At 46.2% G+C, this 15,375-nt stretch overlaps 1 protein-coding gene across 1 annotated transcript; it reads right to left on the bottom strand.

Annotated features, from left to right (window-relative positions):
- Positions 1 to 362: 362 nt before the first annotated feature.
- Positions 363 to 4,538, bottom strand: buc2l (bucky ball 2-like). The gene is made up of 6 exons (XM_034556056.1): positions 4,511 to 4,538; positions 4,000 to 4,250; positions 1,833 to 3,764; positions 1,655 to 1,750; positions 800 to 853; positions 363 to 409 (listed from the first exon to the last, which is right to left on the bottom strand). The coding sequence occupies exons 2-6, from the start codon at positions 4,241 to 4,243 to the stop codon at positions 381 to 383; spliced, it is 2,355 nt and encodes a 784-aa protein (XP_034411947.1). The 5' UTR covers positions 4,244 to 4,250; positions 4,511 to 4,538; the 3' UTR covers positions 363 to 380.
- Positions 4,539 to 15,375: the final 10,837 nt, after the last annotated feature.

Raw genomic sequence — 15,375 nt, forward strand, 5'->3', positions numbered from 1 at the left:
AAAGTATAATCAGGAATTCTAATGAACAGGTCCTCAGGGAAAATAAAATTATAATAATAGGTTCTCAGAAAAAAGTCAGAACAAGAACTTACTCTTTGAAATTAGAGCACTGGTTCTCAGGGGAAAAACGAAAGGGAAGTTACTCGGTTCTTTTAGGCATCCGCCGGGTTTCTAAGCAACAGGGTCTCAGAAAGGGTGCCTTCTACGTATAAGCAGAAATTCTAATAAAGAAAAAAATCTGTGAGAACCCCAATTTGCTAAGATAAAACCTCCAAACTTTGATTATATACAAAACATTTATTGAAAAATAGAATGACATTTTTTAAATATTAAATTTAATCTTTAAAAACAAGTGTTGCCTTGTAGGGTGCAGTCAGTGTTCAGTAACGCGAGTTCCTTCCATTTCCACCTGGAAGAAGCAACAAGTTAATTGGAGGCAAAGAGTCACCAAGATGGAGTGAGTAGAACAGAAGCTTTTGTCCAATGTAAAGACATTCAGTAGCATTTACCCTTTTGTTTTTACAGACACAGCAATGCATTTAAATTTGAAGCTACAGGTAGTATTAACAGAAATGGGAAATTTGTTCATCTATTAGCAATTTAAAGTTTTGATAATTTGGTGTGTGGATGTTTCATCCGCTTCGAAATACTGAAATCGTAAACGATGTTTCGACCAAGCTACACAGACCAAACCAACGAGATCTCAATCTTGAATGAAAGCCCCAGTTTTAAAAGCAATCTGAAACGCATTATGACGATCACTCATCCAGACACGAGGGGATCAAGTGGTGATTCTCACCTTGGGGTTTCCCATAGTATCCATTGTCGGCTTCCTGCTGGCTGCTTTGCTTGTCTGTAGACAAACAGATTTTTTAGAGAGAAAAATGTGTTCCTCCAGTCAGCTTTGTGTTCCTCATGATTACATCACATGTCATTTAGCTGACGCTTTTATCCAAAGCGACTTACAATCATGTTACATTCAGACACTGTAGAACAGCTACAGCGAACAACTCAGGGTTAAGTGTCTTGCTCAAGGACACATCGACTAGGGCAGCGATTGAACCGCCAACCCCCTGATTGGAAGACAGAGCTGCTAACCACTGACCCACAGTTGCCGCTCATGATCACATCTTAATCCAAATTTGATGTTTGAAATGCATTTCAGGTACCAGGATGTTTGATGTTTAAGAATGTTGTTAGAAAAGGCTAGGCGTGCATTGTTTCTGCCATTTTAAAGCCCTGCATTTTTTATTTTGCGCTTTTAAAAATCGCATCAATATGTTCAAGCCTCATGGTATTTTCTGTTGGGATGAATTATAACAATACATTTAAATTATTCTGAAATCGTCACTCTTTCCAACCACATTTTAGGCTTAGGATTGATAGGACTCTTAAAAATGTCCAGGGTTCAGAATCTTTTATTAAAGTTATACGTTTATATTCATGAATGGATATTTGATTGGGCACCAAATTAAATCCTCTAATAACTACAGCATATAACATTTTTTTGTATACAAGCCTATGCTGGAAAATGTTCCCAACCACAATAAATTCCTTAAAAATAAATTTGAAAAAATGGGTGATTCACTAAATTGAAAATCTAACCTGATGACGGAGGGTGTATTGGCTGAAGCCACTCGATTAATTGCTTTACCTGGACCTCTGTTCCTCCAATGATTCTTCTTCTGGTGTTTCTGCATTCGTCCCTTCACGGTGAATCCTCCAGCCTGCCCATTAATTGTCTTCTTATCTATAAGAGTAATCGTTAAAACAGGCCACTTATTTCTCTCAGCAGTACACGTTCGTCATGATTGAAGAGAGATGAAGATCACCTGTGCATTTCAAACTATGCCTTCCCCTCTCCTTGCAGTCACAATCCTTTAGTTGGGTGCATTGGACGCCACAGTCCACCAACTGTCCCTTTGACGGAGACACTTCGGCCATCTTCTGGTCCGCCATCGGGACACACAGTTGCTGATTATTCGGCTGGCTGACTTCTTTGTTCCTGCCTGCTTCATCCTCCGCCTCCATGTCCACTTCGTTCTGGAGAGTCATCTGGCCTGGAGAGGAGATTTCCCCTCCTGCTGCAGAATTCAAGGGGAGTGTTTCGTCCTGCTTGGAGAAGCCAGGGCTTTTCTCCTGCTGCTCATTTATAATGAGCGATTCCTGGTTTGGGCTTTGATTAGCCTCAGGTTCAGAAGACCTATTTTTATCCACATCCTCTTCAGTGGCAGGATATATAACTATTTTACTTGGTGGCAGGTGAGTTTGGGAAGTGACGGAATCCTTTTCTGAAGGACCAATGTTCAGGCTTGGCTTTGGGCTCCTCCTTTCAGAAGCATCAATTTCACTCTCCACTTCTTGCTTCTTTGGTGGACTTAGCTTCTCAGCGGGGGTACTGAACATGAGCCAGCTGTCCGACATTAGAACAGATTCAGAAGAGGAATACCTGGAAGTCTGCCTTCTCTCTTTACCAGCTGTGACAATTTGGTTGTCCGGGGTTGACGGTCTACCATTTTCAGCTTCTTCCGTCATCTCAAAGATGACTTTAGGCTCAAACATGTTGTTCTGCAGAAGCCACTCTTTACTGGGGATAAATGGTACCAGAGACTCTACAGACCAAACCGACTCATTCATTTTTCTCTTCATCTGACCGCTATTTAAAGACATGTGATAGGGAGTGATGTCTGCAGTGTCTTTGTGTGGATGTGTCTCGTCCCCATTTTCCTGCTCATCGTCAGAGAGCTCATGGGAAGAGTTTAGTGAATGCAAAAAATCATTTCTGTAGGGTGGGCAATGGCCAAAAGAGCTAACCAATCCCACAGACCCCGTTTCACTTTTGGACTCTGCCTTTCGATCTTCATGAGCTTCTCTCATTTTGAGGATCTTGAAAAGGGTTGCACTGTCCCTTGAGTTTAAGTTAGCGTCAGCATCATTGGCAAAAACACTGTCCGCCACCACTGGACCCTTTGTGGTCTCAGTTGGACTCTGGTAAACAAACTGTTGCTCTACTTCAGTTCCAAGGTCATTTTGAGGCAGCTTGTCTGCCATAGTCAGCTTAGTTGCCTGCGGCGTGCCACCTCCCGAACTCATCAGAATGTCAGGAACAGATTTGAGTCTCTCTTGGACAACGTCCTCCTCTTGTTGAGAAGAGCTACACACAGGAACCATAGCATCTGCAGAACTCACTGACCACACATTGCAGCGAGTGTCTAAGCAAGGGGGAACAGTCTGACAGTCATCGTCTTTATTGCTTCGCTGCTTTTCTAGAGTTGCTCTGATACGCGCCTGGATAGTGTTCAATCCCGTAGGCTGCACAACATCAATGCAGCATTTGACTGCGCTACATGGGCTTGTCCTTTTGGCCGGTTTGTCGTTTGTAGTGATGCCGGGTAAGGCATAGTTCTCAACCACGGCAGAGCCTTGTTTTTTGGAGGTGGACCTTGAGGGCGATGGAGAGTTTGAGGCAGTTCCACCCCCAGAATCTGTGCTGAGGACTGGGCTTTCCTCACCGTAGTCACCTACACCTCTCCGAGTGGGTTCCGTTTGGACCTCAGAGTTCACCGTTTCTCTAACAGGTCCAGTATATGGCAGGTGGACTCTGCGGGTCTGGTTAGGGTTCTGGTAGGGTGCACTGGGAGCGTACACCTGGGGGTGCATCATACGTCTGTAGTCAACTGGTTGAAGTTGAGGGTGGGGAAGAATGTAGGCTGGAGCCTCCATGTAGGGAGGAGGGGGGAATGGGGGCATTACCATACCATAGCCTAGAGGTAAAAAAACAAAAGGATTGCTCAAATTAACTGAGATGATAATAAGTAACATCCTTATAACAAAGTTTCTTACAATAAATACAATGTCAGGACACCAAACGGTTTGTACAGGTGTTCAAGTTATTGGCCACCACTTATATCAAACCAACTGTACCCAGTAGAATAAGCTCGTAGCTTTCACCTCGAATAAGGAACAACTGAGCTTTAGAGGGGGGAAAAAAAAACTCACCCATGCCTGGGAAGCCCACAAAGGGGTTATAGGAGAAGGGCATGGGCCACTGGTAGTGAAGGAAAGGGGGTGGGGGTGGAGCATGGACATAGAAGACCGGCCGGGCAGAGACGTGGTGTTGGGGATGGGATGAAGGTCCTGGGTCTTGCTGCTGAGAAGGTGGTTCATAGTTAGCGCGAGGATTCCCTCCATTTGGTCCTGGATGAGCTGGTGAAGGTCTGTTGCCAGCTGCCGTTGCCGACATAGTCAGCCTTCAGAGAGAACACACACACACACACACACACACACACACACACACCTAAAGTCAAGCTGCATTCTGTACTTTGAGTGAATAAGTGAACAAAAACATTTAATAGCTTGAAGCTCTGATCCAAAAAGAGGAACAACAGCAAATCAAACATGAGAAGCAGCAAAACAAGAGATTCAAGAACAATCCTAAAACTGAATCACTAAAGAGGGGAATCCTAATTCCAGAATGATGCATTTGCATTTTGTTCTTTAATCACTTTACCTTGTTGAGAGCTTGGATGTCAAAGCACACAGAGAAACACACACGTGATGAGATGTGAGCAGCCGACACAGCTGAGTTTAAGTAGCAGCTGATCAGTGGCTGTGCAGCTGATTGAAGCCACCGGCGACACTCTGCAGTCAGCCGTCACACCACTAGAGGGAGCCAGACTCCCGTCAGGCAGCAGAGGTCTCAACATTTGATTTAATAGAACGATTGATCTATTACTAACATGTCATCATTGACAGGATCTTTCACGTGTAACATGGATACCATTTAACCCCCTCATGTTACATAACTAATGCCTCAAGAATGTGTTTCATTCATTATGTTGTCCAGACATGATTCACTTCAGAATTAACAACAACTCACCTTTCAGGGCAAATCTTTCTCTTTTACTTATTTATTTTTTCCAGTGGAGATTTACAGTAGTCTAGAAGTCTGGTGGTGTCTTGTATGGTTGTGTTTGCTGTTTTATCTAAGTGTGAATGTTGGAACTGTAAACATATTCAGAAGGAAAAGATCCTACCCTCAGTTTGACCTTTAGTAATGAACAAAAACCAAATCAAACAGTGGTACACAAGGTTACAGAAAACACCTTGTGTACCACTGTTATACCACTGTGTTATAGATTTTAAAATCAATGTTGGTCATATTAAATAAAGTTGTTTGGATGTGTTTGGAGTGATGTGTAATATAATCTTATTGAAATCCTCAATGCCTTCGTGTTGTGGTTTCTGCACGTCTCTAGTCATTAAGTTACATGTGCTGGTAATGATGACAGTAGACAGCAAACAGCACCTTCACTAACCTTCATATCTCTAATTGGGACAAAGACAAACGGTCATCCTTCCACCAACGTTGCCATGCTCACCACTTGATCCTGATCATTTAGGGACAGATGTTATCATATTGTCTTCATGAGAGACACATAAAGTGACCCACAGTGTGAGGGTTCATATATAAATGCACATGGTGCTTTTTTTTATTGTTTAAAAAAAAGTAGACCATTTTCTGAAGTCTGTAGTCACAGTCACCTGATCGACCCTCTTCATTCCTCTATTGGCCACTAGGTGGCGCCAAAGCTGCTCCCCAACACGTGTTCAAACCAACATGGTTCATTATCTGAACCGCTTCTCCTATTCGGGGTCTGGAGCCGGTCCCAGCTCACATTGGGGGAAGGCGGGTTCACCTGGACAGGTGTCCAGTTCATCTCAGGGCTCACAGAGAGACACAACCATCACACTCACATTCACACCTACGGGGAGTTTAGAGTCCAGTTAACCTGAGCAGTCTTTGGACTGGGGGAGGAACCTGGAGAACCCGGAGGGAACCCACGCTGACACGGGGAGAACATGCAGACTCCTCACAGAAGGACCGCCCAGGATTGGGGATCGGACATGGGCCCCTCTTGCTGTGAGGGGACAGTGCTAGCCACTACACCGCGACCAGCCCAGGAACCAACATGCCAGTCAAATTTATTTGGAAGAGAATATGCACGGGAACAGGGGTTCATAATATTGGTCAATGCAACATTTTAGGTGCATTAACCAATATTAATACTTCTAAATAGTGAGGTTCAGATAATAAGCATAAACTACCAGTTTGTTTGCATTGCTAACCGACAGTAATGATGGCCAGCAGGACAAAGAGAAAGACCTTGAACTGTTTTCTTCATCAGCCCCTCACTCCATTATAATGTAGAGTGCATCTTAGCTGTGTGTCCACTGACTTCTGGGACTTCCTGTATCTTGCTGAGTATATTCTTTAAAGATGTTTCTCTGCTATATTACTACTGTATCTGCTGTATTTAGTTATACTAGAATGCTAGTCTGTACTGTCTTTCTAATTTGATCACTTTGAGCTGTGATTTCTTGCTTTTTTACACAAGTGTCTGAAAAGTATTTGCTCTGTAATCCAAATCTACTAGGGACTAAACTTTATTCTACTTTTTACCTTGATGTAAACAGATCTTTGTCCTCAATCAGTTTGGCAAGAATTTCACATTCTAGCAAACTGAGACTTCACTGTTAGCAAGGATCCCCTGCTTACCAGTATCGATCACTGAGTGGGCAATTCCTTCAACGACCTGTGGGCGGGCTCGACACAGCTGTAACCAATTACCGCCAACTCGGGTGTATAACCAGGTTGGGGCTTGTAGCGTCAGCTGAAGCGTCAGGGAAGACTCCTCGTATGAAGACTCGGAGGATAAAGCCCCAGGAGTCTTTGGTTGGAGTCAAGACTCGGAGGATAAAGACCTAGGAGTCTTTCGTGAGAGTCAAGACTCGGAGGATAAAGACCTAGGAGTCTTTCGTGGGAGTCAAGACTCGGAGGATAAAGACCTAGGAGTATTTCGTTGGAGTCTTCGGTGGTGGCTGAGTATAAACATTTCCCTGTGATAATGTGTTTTCTTTCCATACCTGTGTGCACATCTACTCATAGATACTATAGACTGCGGACTCGGTCACACATGCATCAAAATCCTTCCTCTCTTATTTATCCCACCCGCTCCACACAGACCCAGCACCTCGTCACAGGGGGCCTCTGGAACTGCCAGTCAGCCAACCGCAAGGCGGACTTCATCTCTGGCTTCGCTATCAAGCAATCGCTGGACTTTCTGGCTCTCACTGAGACTTGGATCACACCAGACAACACATCAACCCCTGCTGCTCTCTCCTTCTCCTTCAGCCACACACCCAGACCCTCTGGTCGGGGTGGTGGCACAGGTCTACTCATCTCACCCAAATGGAGTTTTGCTCTCTACCCGCTTCCATTTACCCCACTGTCTTTTGAGTTTCATGCAGTGACGGTTACTCATCCGGTTCATCTAACCATTGTTGTTCTCTACCGTCCACCTGGCTCCTTAGGAGACTTCTCGGAAGAACTAGATGTCCTCCTATCAAACTTCCCAGAAACTGGCCCCCCGCTCATCCTTCTGGGTGACTTCAAGATCCGGACAGAGAAGTCATGTGACCTGCTACTCTTACTGTCTTCCTTTGCTCTCTCTCTCAGTCCTTCTCCTCCTACTCACAAAGCTGGCAACCACCTTGACTATATTTTCACCAGAAACTGCTCTACAGCTAACCTCACTGCATTCTCTTACTCTCTCCCACTCTTTGGAACTAACAACCCTCCCACTACGGATTCTGCACCTGTCCGTCACAACATCCGCACCCTCTCACCCTCTCACCCTCTCTCCCTCTCACCCTCTCTACCTCTCTCCCTCTCACCCTCTCTCCCTCTCACCCTCTCACCCTCTCACCCTCCTCTCTGGCCTCCTCTGTTCTGTCAGCCCTCCCTTCAACCGATTCCTTCTCACTCATGCAGCCTAACTTTGCCACTGACACTCTCCTCTCTACGCTGTCGTCCTCTCTTGATTCTCTCTGTCCTCTTACGACTCGAAAGGTCCGCAAGTCCTCTCCGGCTCCGTGGCTATCCGAACCGGTGCGCTCCGAGAGAGCCACTATGCGAGCATCGGAAAGGAAATGGCGAAAATCCAAACACGCCAGCGACCTGCTTGCCTATCAATCTCTTCTCTCCTTCTCTGCGTCCATCTCTGCAGCCAAAAGTCTGTTCTATCAATCCAGAATCGAATCCTCTTTATCTAACCCTAAAAAGCTCTTCTCTATTTTTTCCAACCTCCTTGACCCCCCTGTTCCCCCCCCCCCCTCCCTCCACCCTTCTACCAAGCCACTTTGTTGACTACTTTACAAAAAAGATAGACGACATACGCTCTTCATTTACTAATCCATCTTCTATAACTACACCTCCAGTAACTTCACCTTCTTCCCCCTCGTTTTCCTCTTTTATCCCCCTGTCTCCTAATCAAGTTCTTACCTTGGTAACCTCTGCCCGCCCAACCACCTGCCCCCTTGACCCATCCCTTCTCACATTCTCCAGTCCATTGCTCCTGACCTTCTTCCCTTTCTCACCCATCTCATTAACACCTCCCTATCAACCGGCTGTTTCCCTAACTCTCTGAAGGAGGCAAGAGTCAACCCTCTCCTGAAGAAACCCACTCTCGACCCGTCTGAAGTCAATAACTACAGACCTGTCTCTCTCCTCCCCTTCCTCTCCAAAACTCTAGAGCGAGCTATCTTTAACCAAGTCTCCTCCTTTCTTCACAGTAACAACCTTCTAGACCCCCACCAGTCTGGATTCAAGACAGGCCACTCAACAGAGACTGCCCTCCTTGCTGTCTCTGAGCAGCTTCACACTGCTAGAGCAGCCTCTCTCTCATCTGTCCTTATCCTTCTAGACCTTTCCGCTGCCTTTGACACAGTGAACCACCAGATCCTCATGTCCTCCCTCCAGGACCTGGGTATCTCAGGCACCGCGCTCTCACTCTTCTCATCCTACCTCACCGACCGCTCTTACCGGGTAACCTGGAGAGGATCTGTGTCTGAGCCTTGTCCTCTGACTACTGGGGTCCCTCAGGGTTCAGTCCTTGGTCCTCTTCTCTTCTCTCTGTACACCAACTCTCTTGGCTCTGTCATTCGCTCGCATGGCTTCACCTACCACAGCTACGCTGACGACACCCAACTGATCCTCTCATTTTCCCAATCCGAAACACAGGTAGCAGCACGAATCTCTGCCTGTCTGACCGACATCTCTCAGTGGATGTCCGCTCACCACCTGAAAATTAACCCGGACAAGACTAAACTTCTCCTCCTTCCAGGAAAAGGCTCTCCCACCCACAACCTAACTATTAACTTCAACAACTCAGTGCTGGCTCCGACTCCGACTGCCAGGAACCTCGGAGTGACGCTCGACAGTCAACTCTCCCTGACTGCCAACATTACCGCAATAACACGCTCCTGTAGGTACATGCTGTACAACATCAGGAGAATACGACCTCTTCTCACTCAGAAGGCGGCACAGGTTCTGGTCCAGGCTCTGGTCATCTCACGGCTGGACTATTGCAACTCCCTCCTGGCAGGTCTACCTGCTAATGCCATTCGGCCTCTACAGCTCATCCAGAATGCAGCTGCTCGACTGGTCTTTAACCTACCGAAATTTACCCACACTACTCCGCTCCTCTGCGACCTTCACTGGTTACCGGTGGCCGCCCGCATCCGCTTCAAAACATTGGTACTTGCGTACCGTGCTGCGAACAGATCGGGTCCGGTCTACACCCAGGACATGGTCAAACCGTACACCCCAGCCCGTTCGCTTCGCTCGGCTTCTGCCGAGGGTAGAGCCGTAGTAGCACTTAAATGTCCCTTACCGATAGCACTTTGTTGTTTAGCACTTTAGTTGCACTTAAATGGCACTTACAGATAGTATTCTGTAGTTTAACGTTATTGAAGAAACTGTACTTGCTTGATTCTTGTTGTTCTGAGTTTGGATTCATGGTTTAATGCACTTATTGTAAGTCGCTTTGGATAAAAGCGTCAGCTAAATGACATGTAATGTAATGTAATGTAATATTACCTCAACCTCATGCAAAATAATATTAAAACTTAGCAACATTTGAAACCATCAGAATCCCTGCAATTTATGACAAGCACATATCCAAAAGGGACATGGATAAATACCTCTTTCCTTGGCATCTTTTCATGACCTCATGACCTCATTTCCATGGAGCTAAAAGAGAAGTGGACATCATTTATTCATTCTTTGGATCCACTGTGGAACAGGGCTAGATGCTGTGTCGACATACAACTTAGACCAAGAATACATTACAATTGCTTCAACCTATCACATCTGGGCCTCACTGGAATGCCGAGCGCAGTGGCCTTCACATGGACCCAGTGGAGTGCTTCATCCTAGCTGGACCATGTCCACTTACCACAAGGGAAGGCTTGTCGTTGGAAAGCTTAATCCATGGTTAGGTTTGTCTATGAACCAGAATGGTGCCATAAATATCCCTTGCACTATTTCAAACAGTGGTCATTAAACTGCTGACTGGAATATGTAGATAGTAAACGGCACAGCAGTGAGTGGAATAAAATAAGTATATAGCAATGTTTCTTCCATACATTCGCTTTATACAAGTCCTTCCAGTCTGCTGCCCTCTGCCTCGGATCAGGTGGAAGCAGCCTGATAGAAAGTTGATGGATGTAACGTGGCATGGAAAGGCCAGAAGATGCATAAAGGATCAAGTTCAACCCGTCCTGCATCTTGGGGGGAAATCATTTATGAATATGCATTCATATACTCCATGCATTATACATTGATATCTATGGTTTTCATGGCAGCAACTGTTACTCTGAAGGCAGCCGGGGAGGAACAAAATGACTGCACTGTGTGTATACCGGTGGGAGAACCGGAGACCGCCCTGCAGGATACCCCATGAATCTGGTCTGATGAGCAAAGTGGGAACCGGGGAATGGACTACGGACCATCCAAATATTGGGCAACGACCAGCTGACTAACCAACACATTCCCAACTGCTTGAATACCGCCGCTTGGTCAGTGGCCCTACGCGCTCATCTAACGCTGTAGGTGGCCCTCTAGCTTCAGTCTTGGACCTGTCAGGGTGTCAGTGTCTTTTCATAATAAACTTCCTCTTTGTTCGGTTTAGGAAACATTGTGGTTTGGTTTCAAATAATCATGTATGTTACGCAAAATAGGAATGCTGGTTACAAACGTGGCATTAGGTAAGTACATAATTTAACAAAACTACAGTAAAATAAGTCAAAGTGGTGTCCTGGTTGAAAGTACTGTGTTTAACCCCCTGACCTCACCCGCCCTAACTGGACCTTTAAACTGTACACTTTAGTAAAAGTAGTCTGAACCAACTTGATTGTTCCTTTAAACCTTGACAAAGGCAACGCAGACCAGATCCACTCCTGCCGTTCTTACCTTTCACAATAAAAGCCAGAGCCAACAATACAAAACTGTTTACCAGAGGGAACTCAAATTCACAAAAGATATAAAATAGCTTACAGTTGCTGAGGCTATGAATCAATTTAGACTGCCAGATGCTGCTTTTGTCAAAAGGCAGGTAGTTGGTCCTCTGCCCTACTAAAATGAATTCATCCCAAATAAAGAGTTTGTTTATAGCCTAACGATAGCTTTTTACTAATAATAAAAAGTGGTGTTCATTTATGAAGATTATCATGCTAAACAAAACATATAAGTGTCACAAAAAAGCTGAAGCAACTCATAAAATGATCATTTATATGTAATATAAGGTCATAATGTGCTAATCAGCATATCATGTAAGAAAACCACATCCATCCATCCATCCATCCATTATCACCTCTTATCCGGGGTCGGGTCGCGGTGGCAGCAGGTTCAGCAGGCCGACCCAGGCTTCCCTCTCACCCGCAGCACTTTCCAGCTCATTCTGGGGGATCCCGAGGCGTTCCAAGGCCAGCCGGGAGATATAATCCCTCCAGCGTGTCCTCGGTCTTCCCCGGGGCCTCCTACCAGTTGGACGTGCCCGGAAAACCTCTAATGGGAGGCGTCCAGGAGGCATCCTGACTAGATGAACCACCTCAGCTGACTCCTTTGGACACGAAGGAGCAGCGACTCGACTCCAAGCTCCCCCCTGATGTCCGAGCTCCTTACCCTATCTCTAAGGCTGAGCCCGGCCACACAACGGAGGAAGCTCATTTCGGCCGCTTGTATCCCAGATCTCGTTCTTTCGGTCACGACCCAGAGTTTGTGACCATAGGTGAGGGTTGGAACGTAGACCGACCAGTAAATGGAGAGCTTTGCCTTCCGGCTCAGCTCCCTCTTCACCAAGACGGACCGGTACAGCGCCTGTTTTACTGCTGCAGCCGCACCGATCCGCCTGTCGATCTCCCGCTCCACCTTACCCTCACTCGTGAACAAGACCCCGAGATACTTGAACTCCTTCGCTTGGGGTAGGCAGTTTGCCCCCACCTGGAGGGAGCAATCCGCCGGTTTCCGGCAGAGCACCATGGCCTCAGATTTGGAGGTGCTAACTCTCATCCCTGCCGCTTCGCACTCGGCTGCAAAACGCCCCAGTGAATGCTGGAGGTCACGGTCCGAGGAGGCAAACAGGACCACATCATCCGCAAACAGCAGAGAGGCGATCCCGAGACTCCCGAACCGGATCCTCTCCGCCCCCTGGCTGCGCCTAGATATCCTGTCCATGAAGGTCACGAACAGGACCGGTGATAAAGGGCAGCCCTGGCGGAGGCCAACACCCACCGGGAACGTGTCTGACTTACTACCAAGGAGACGAACACAGCTCCTACTGCAGGCGTACAGAGACCGGATGGCCCGTGCCAACGGGTCCGGCACCCCGTACTCCCGCAGCACCCCCCACAACAACCTATTGACAGAAGGGTGACGTATAAAGTGAGAGAGAGGGAGAGAGAGAGTGAGAGAGAGAGAGAGAAAGAGAGAGAGAGAGACTGACCGGCTCGACTCCCAGATCAAAGGTTTCAGAGAACTGGGAGATCTTCCCAACTAAGAATCCTCCTAGGAGAAGGAAACCCACACACCTTGTTGAACCACACACGCACACACACACACACCACACACCACACACACCACACACACACACACACGCACACACATACACACACACACACACACCACACACACGCACACACACACACACCACGCACACACACACACACACACACACCACACACACACACACCACACACACACACACGCACACACACACACACGCACACACACACGCACACCACACACACACACACACACACACATATATTTCAGACCATGAACCCCAGCGGAACAATCAAGGTGTGCAAGCAGTTCTGTTGTTTTTAAACACATAGCTCAGGTCAAATTGTCCCAACGGAAAGCTGTTTCTACACCCCCCCCCCCCCTCTTATATTTTATGATATGAACATGTAGTTGTCATGGTTACTGTTGCCACTCAGCCGAGGAGAGAGCGGCATTGTGTGTTACGTGTAACACAGAGGAGGGGGAGGGGCGCCTGTAGTGCCAGAGAGGGGAAGTTGGTGAGGGAACCCTTTCATTACATAATATTTGGAGTTGACACAGGATTAGTCATGCATTTCTCTATCATAACGGGGCAGAATCTGTAGAGCAGCAGATTAACGAGAAATTGTGTTTGCGATCACAACACGACCCTCACGTTCATAAACTCCAAGCCATCTTCATCTTCTCTCTCCTCCCCTCTGTCTACCGTCGTCTCTCCCTAAAGCAGTGGCCTCGTCTGTGAAGCAGCGAGCCCATGAAGACTAATCAAAGCCCCTTTCATTTCATGACACGCTACACACACACACACACACACACACACACACACACACACACACACACACACACACACTGAATGTCCCCAGCTTGCCTTTGAAGTGGACATGGCTTTGTTAGCCATTTTCGTAGCTCTTTGGTGCCACCGGCAATTCTGGCTCATTAATATCGTTTCCAGATTTATCACACAGGAGAGTGGGTGTGGGAGAGGGAGGGGGGGGGCATTACTGTAAGGAGACAGTATCGCAACTTAGATTATTCCAGATAATTTCTGTCATATTCATGTAATGTGTTTATGTAACTCTGTAACTCTGTTCATCTGGTCACATGACATCTATTCATCTGTCCATCCGGGGAGAGGGATCCTCCTCTGTTGCTCTCCTGAAGGTTTCTTCACTTTTTTCCCTGTCAAAGGTTATTTTTGGGGAGTTTTTCCTGATGTGAGGTCAAAGGTCAGGGATGTCGTATGTGTACAGATTGTAAAGCCCTCTGAGGGGAGTTTGTAATTTGTGATATTGGGCTATACAAAATAAACTGAAATTAATTGAACATTATTTATATAGTTTTGCCTTTGTCGAAGCTGTTCGGAAAAGGGACAGGCACTTTAAATAAAATAAATAAATACTTGACACGTGATTGGATGAATCGTCTGTCAATAAAACTCTTACCAAAGCCAGTCAAAAGGTCATGTTTTGGGTTAAATAAACCATTTCTGGCAGAGAGGGCAAACGTCTCCCGCATTGCAAGAAAAGGTTAAAGATGGTCATCAGTTTTTGAATCTTTGAGTGTTGCCCACACACATTGTTTGTCACATATACAAAAGAACTGGGAAAAAAACCCAAACTAAATATTGTCTTTTTTGTTTGTTTGTGATTTTGTCTTTTTTCTCCTCTCTCTCTCCCGTCCACTAAGGCAGCAGAGACACTGAGAGCCTGTCAGAGACCGTCCTGCTAATGGTTCGTGATGATGAGGACAAAGGAGTCACAAACAAAAAGCCACACATTGTTACATAAGGCCATCACGAGCCAATATCACTCACGCCTTTCCAAATGCAGCTGCACTGTTTTGCAAATGATTTATAATAGAGGCTTAATTCAGAATTAAATAATTAATTAATTATTACAACAAAGCAGCCTCACACTCCCTCATTAAAACTTAGTAAAACCAGGTCAATTTCTCAAAGGAAGGGACATAAAGTTGGAAAACCAAAGTCATTAGGAGTCATCCTCTGGGAACCATGAAGGTCTGAACAAAATCCCCAAATCCCCCGGCAAGCCATTCAATGGTGAGATATTTCAGTCTGGGCCAAAGTGGGTGACCAACGCACAGGCCAACATTAAAAGCATTTCTATCTGTGGACTACCCATAGACTGTATGGACGTCGTCATGGTGACGCAATCCATGGACTACGGTTGAGAAGCTTTGAGTTCGCCGTTTTGACCGTCGCCATCTTGTTATTTTTGCAACCAGAAGATACACAAGAGGGTGGGGCTAAGTTCAACCGAACGCTGAATAAGACATTTTTATGCAACCACAATGTTACCATTACCTGGTAGCCCTGGTAGGGACCTGTCAATCACAAGGTGGCCACACTAGAGCATACCCTGCTTTATAACAGGAGGGTGGTTAAACCTGCCCAGATAATCATTGGGACCATCTACTGAGAACCAGATATTGGTGACAACAGGAGCCTGCGA

This window comes from Cyclopterus lumpus, chromosome 17 (assembly GCF_009769545.1).
Source record: "Cyclopterus lumpus isolate fCycLum1 chromosome 17, fCycLum1.pri, whole genome shotgun sequence".
Taxonomy (NCBI): Eukaryota; Metazoa; Chordata; class Actinopteri; order Perciformes; family Cyclopteridae; genus Cyclopterus; species Cyclopterus lumpus.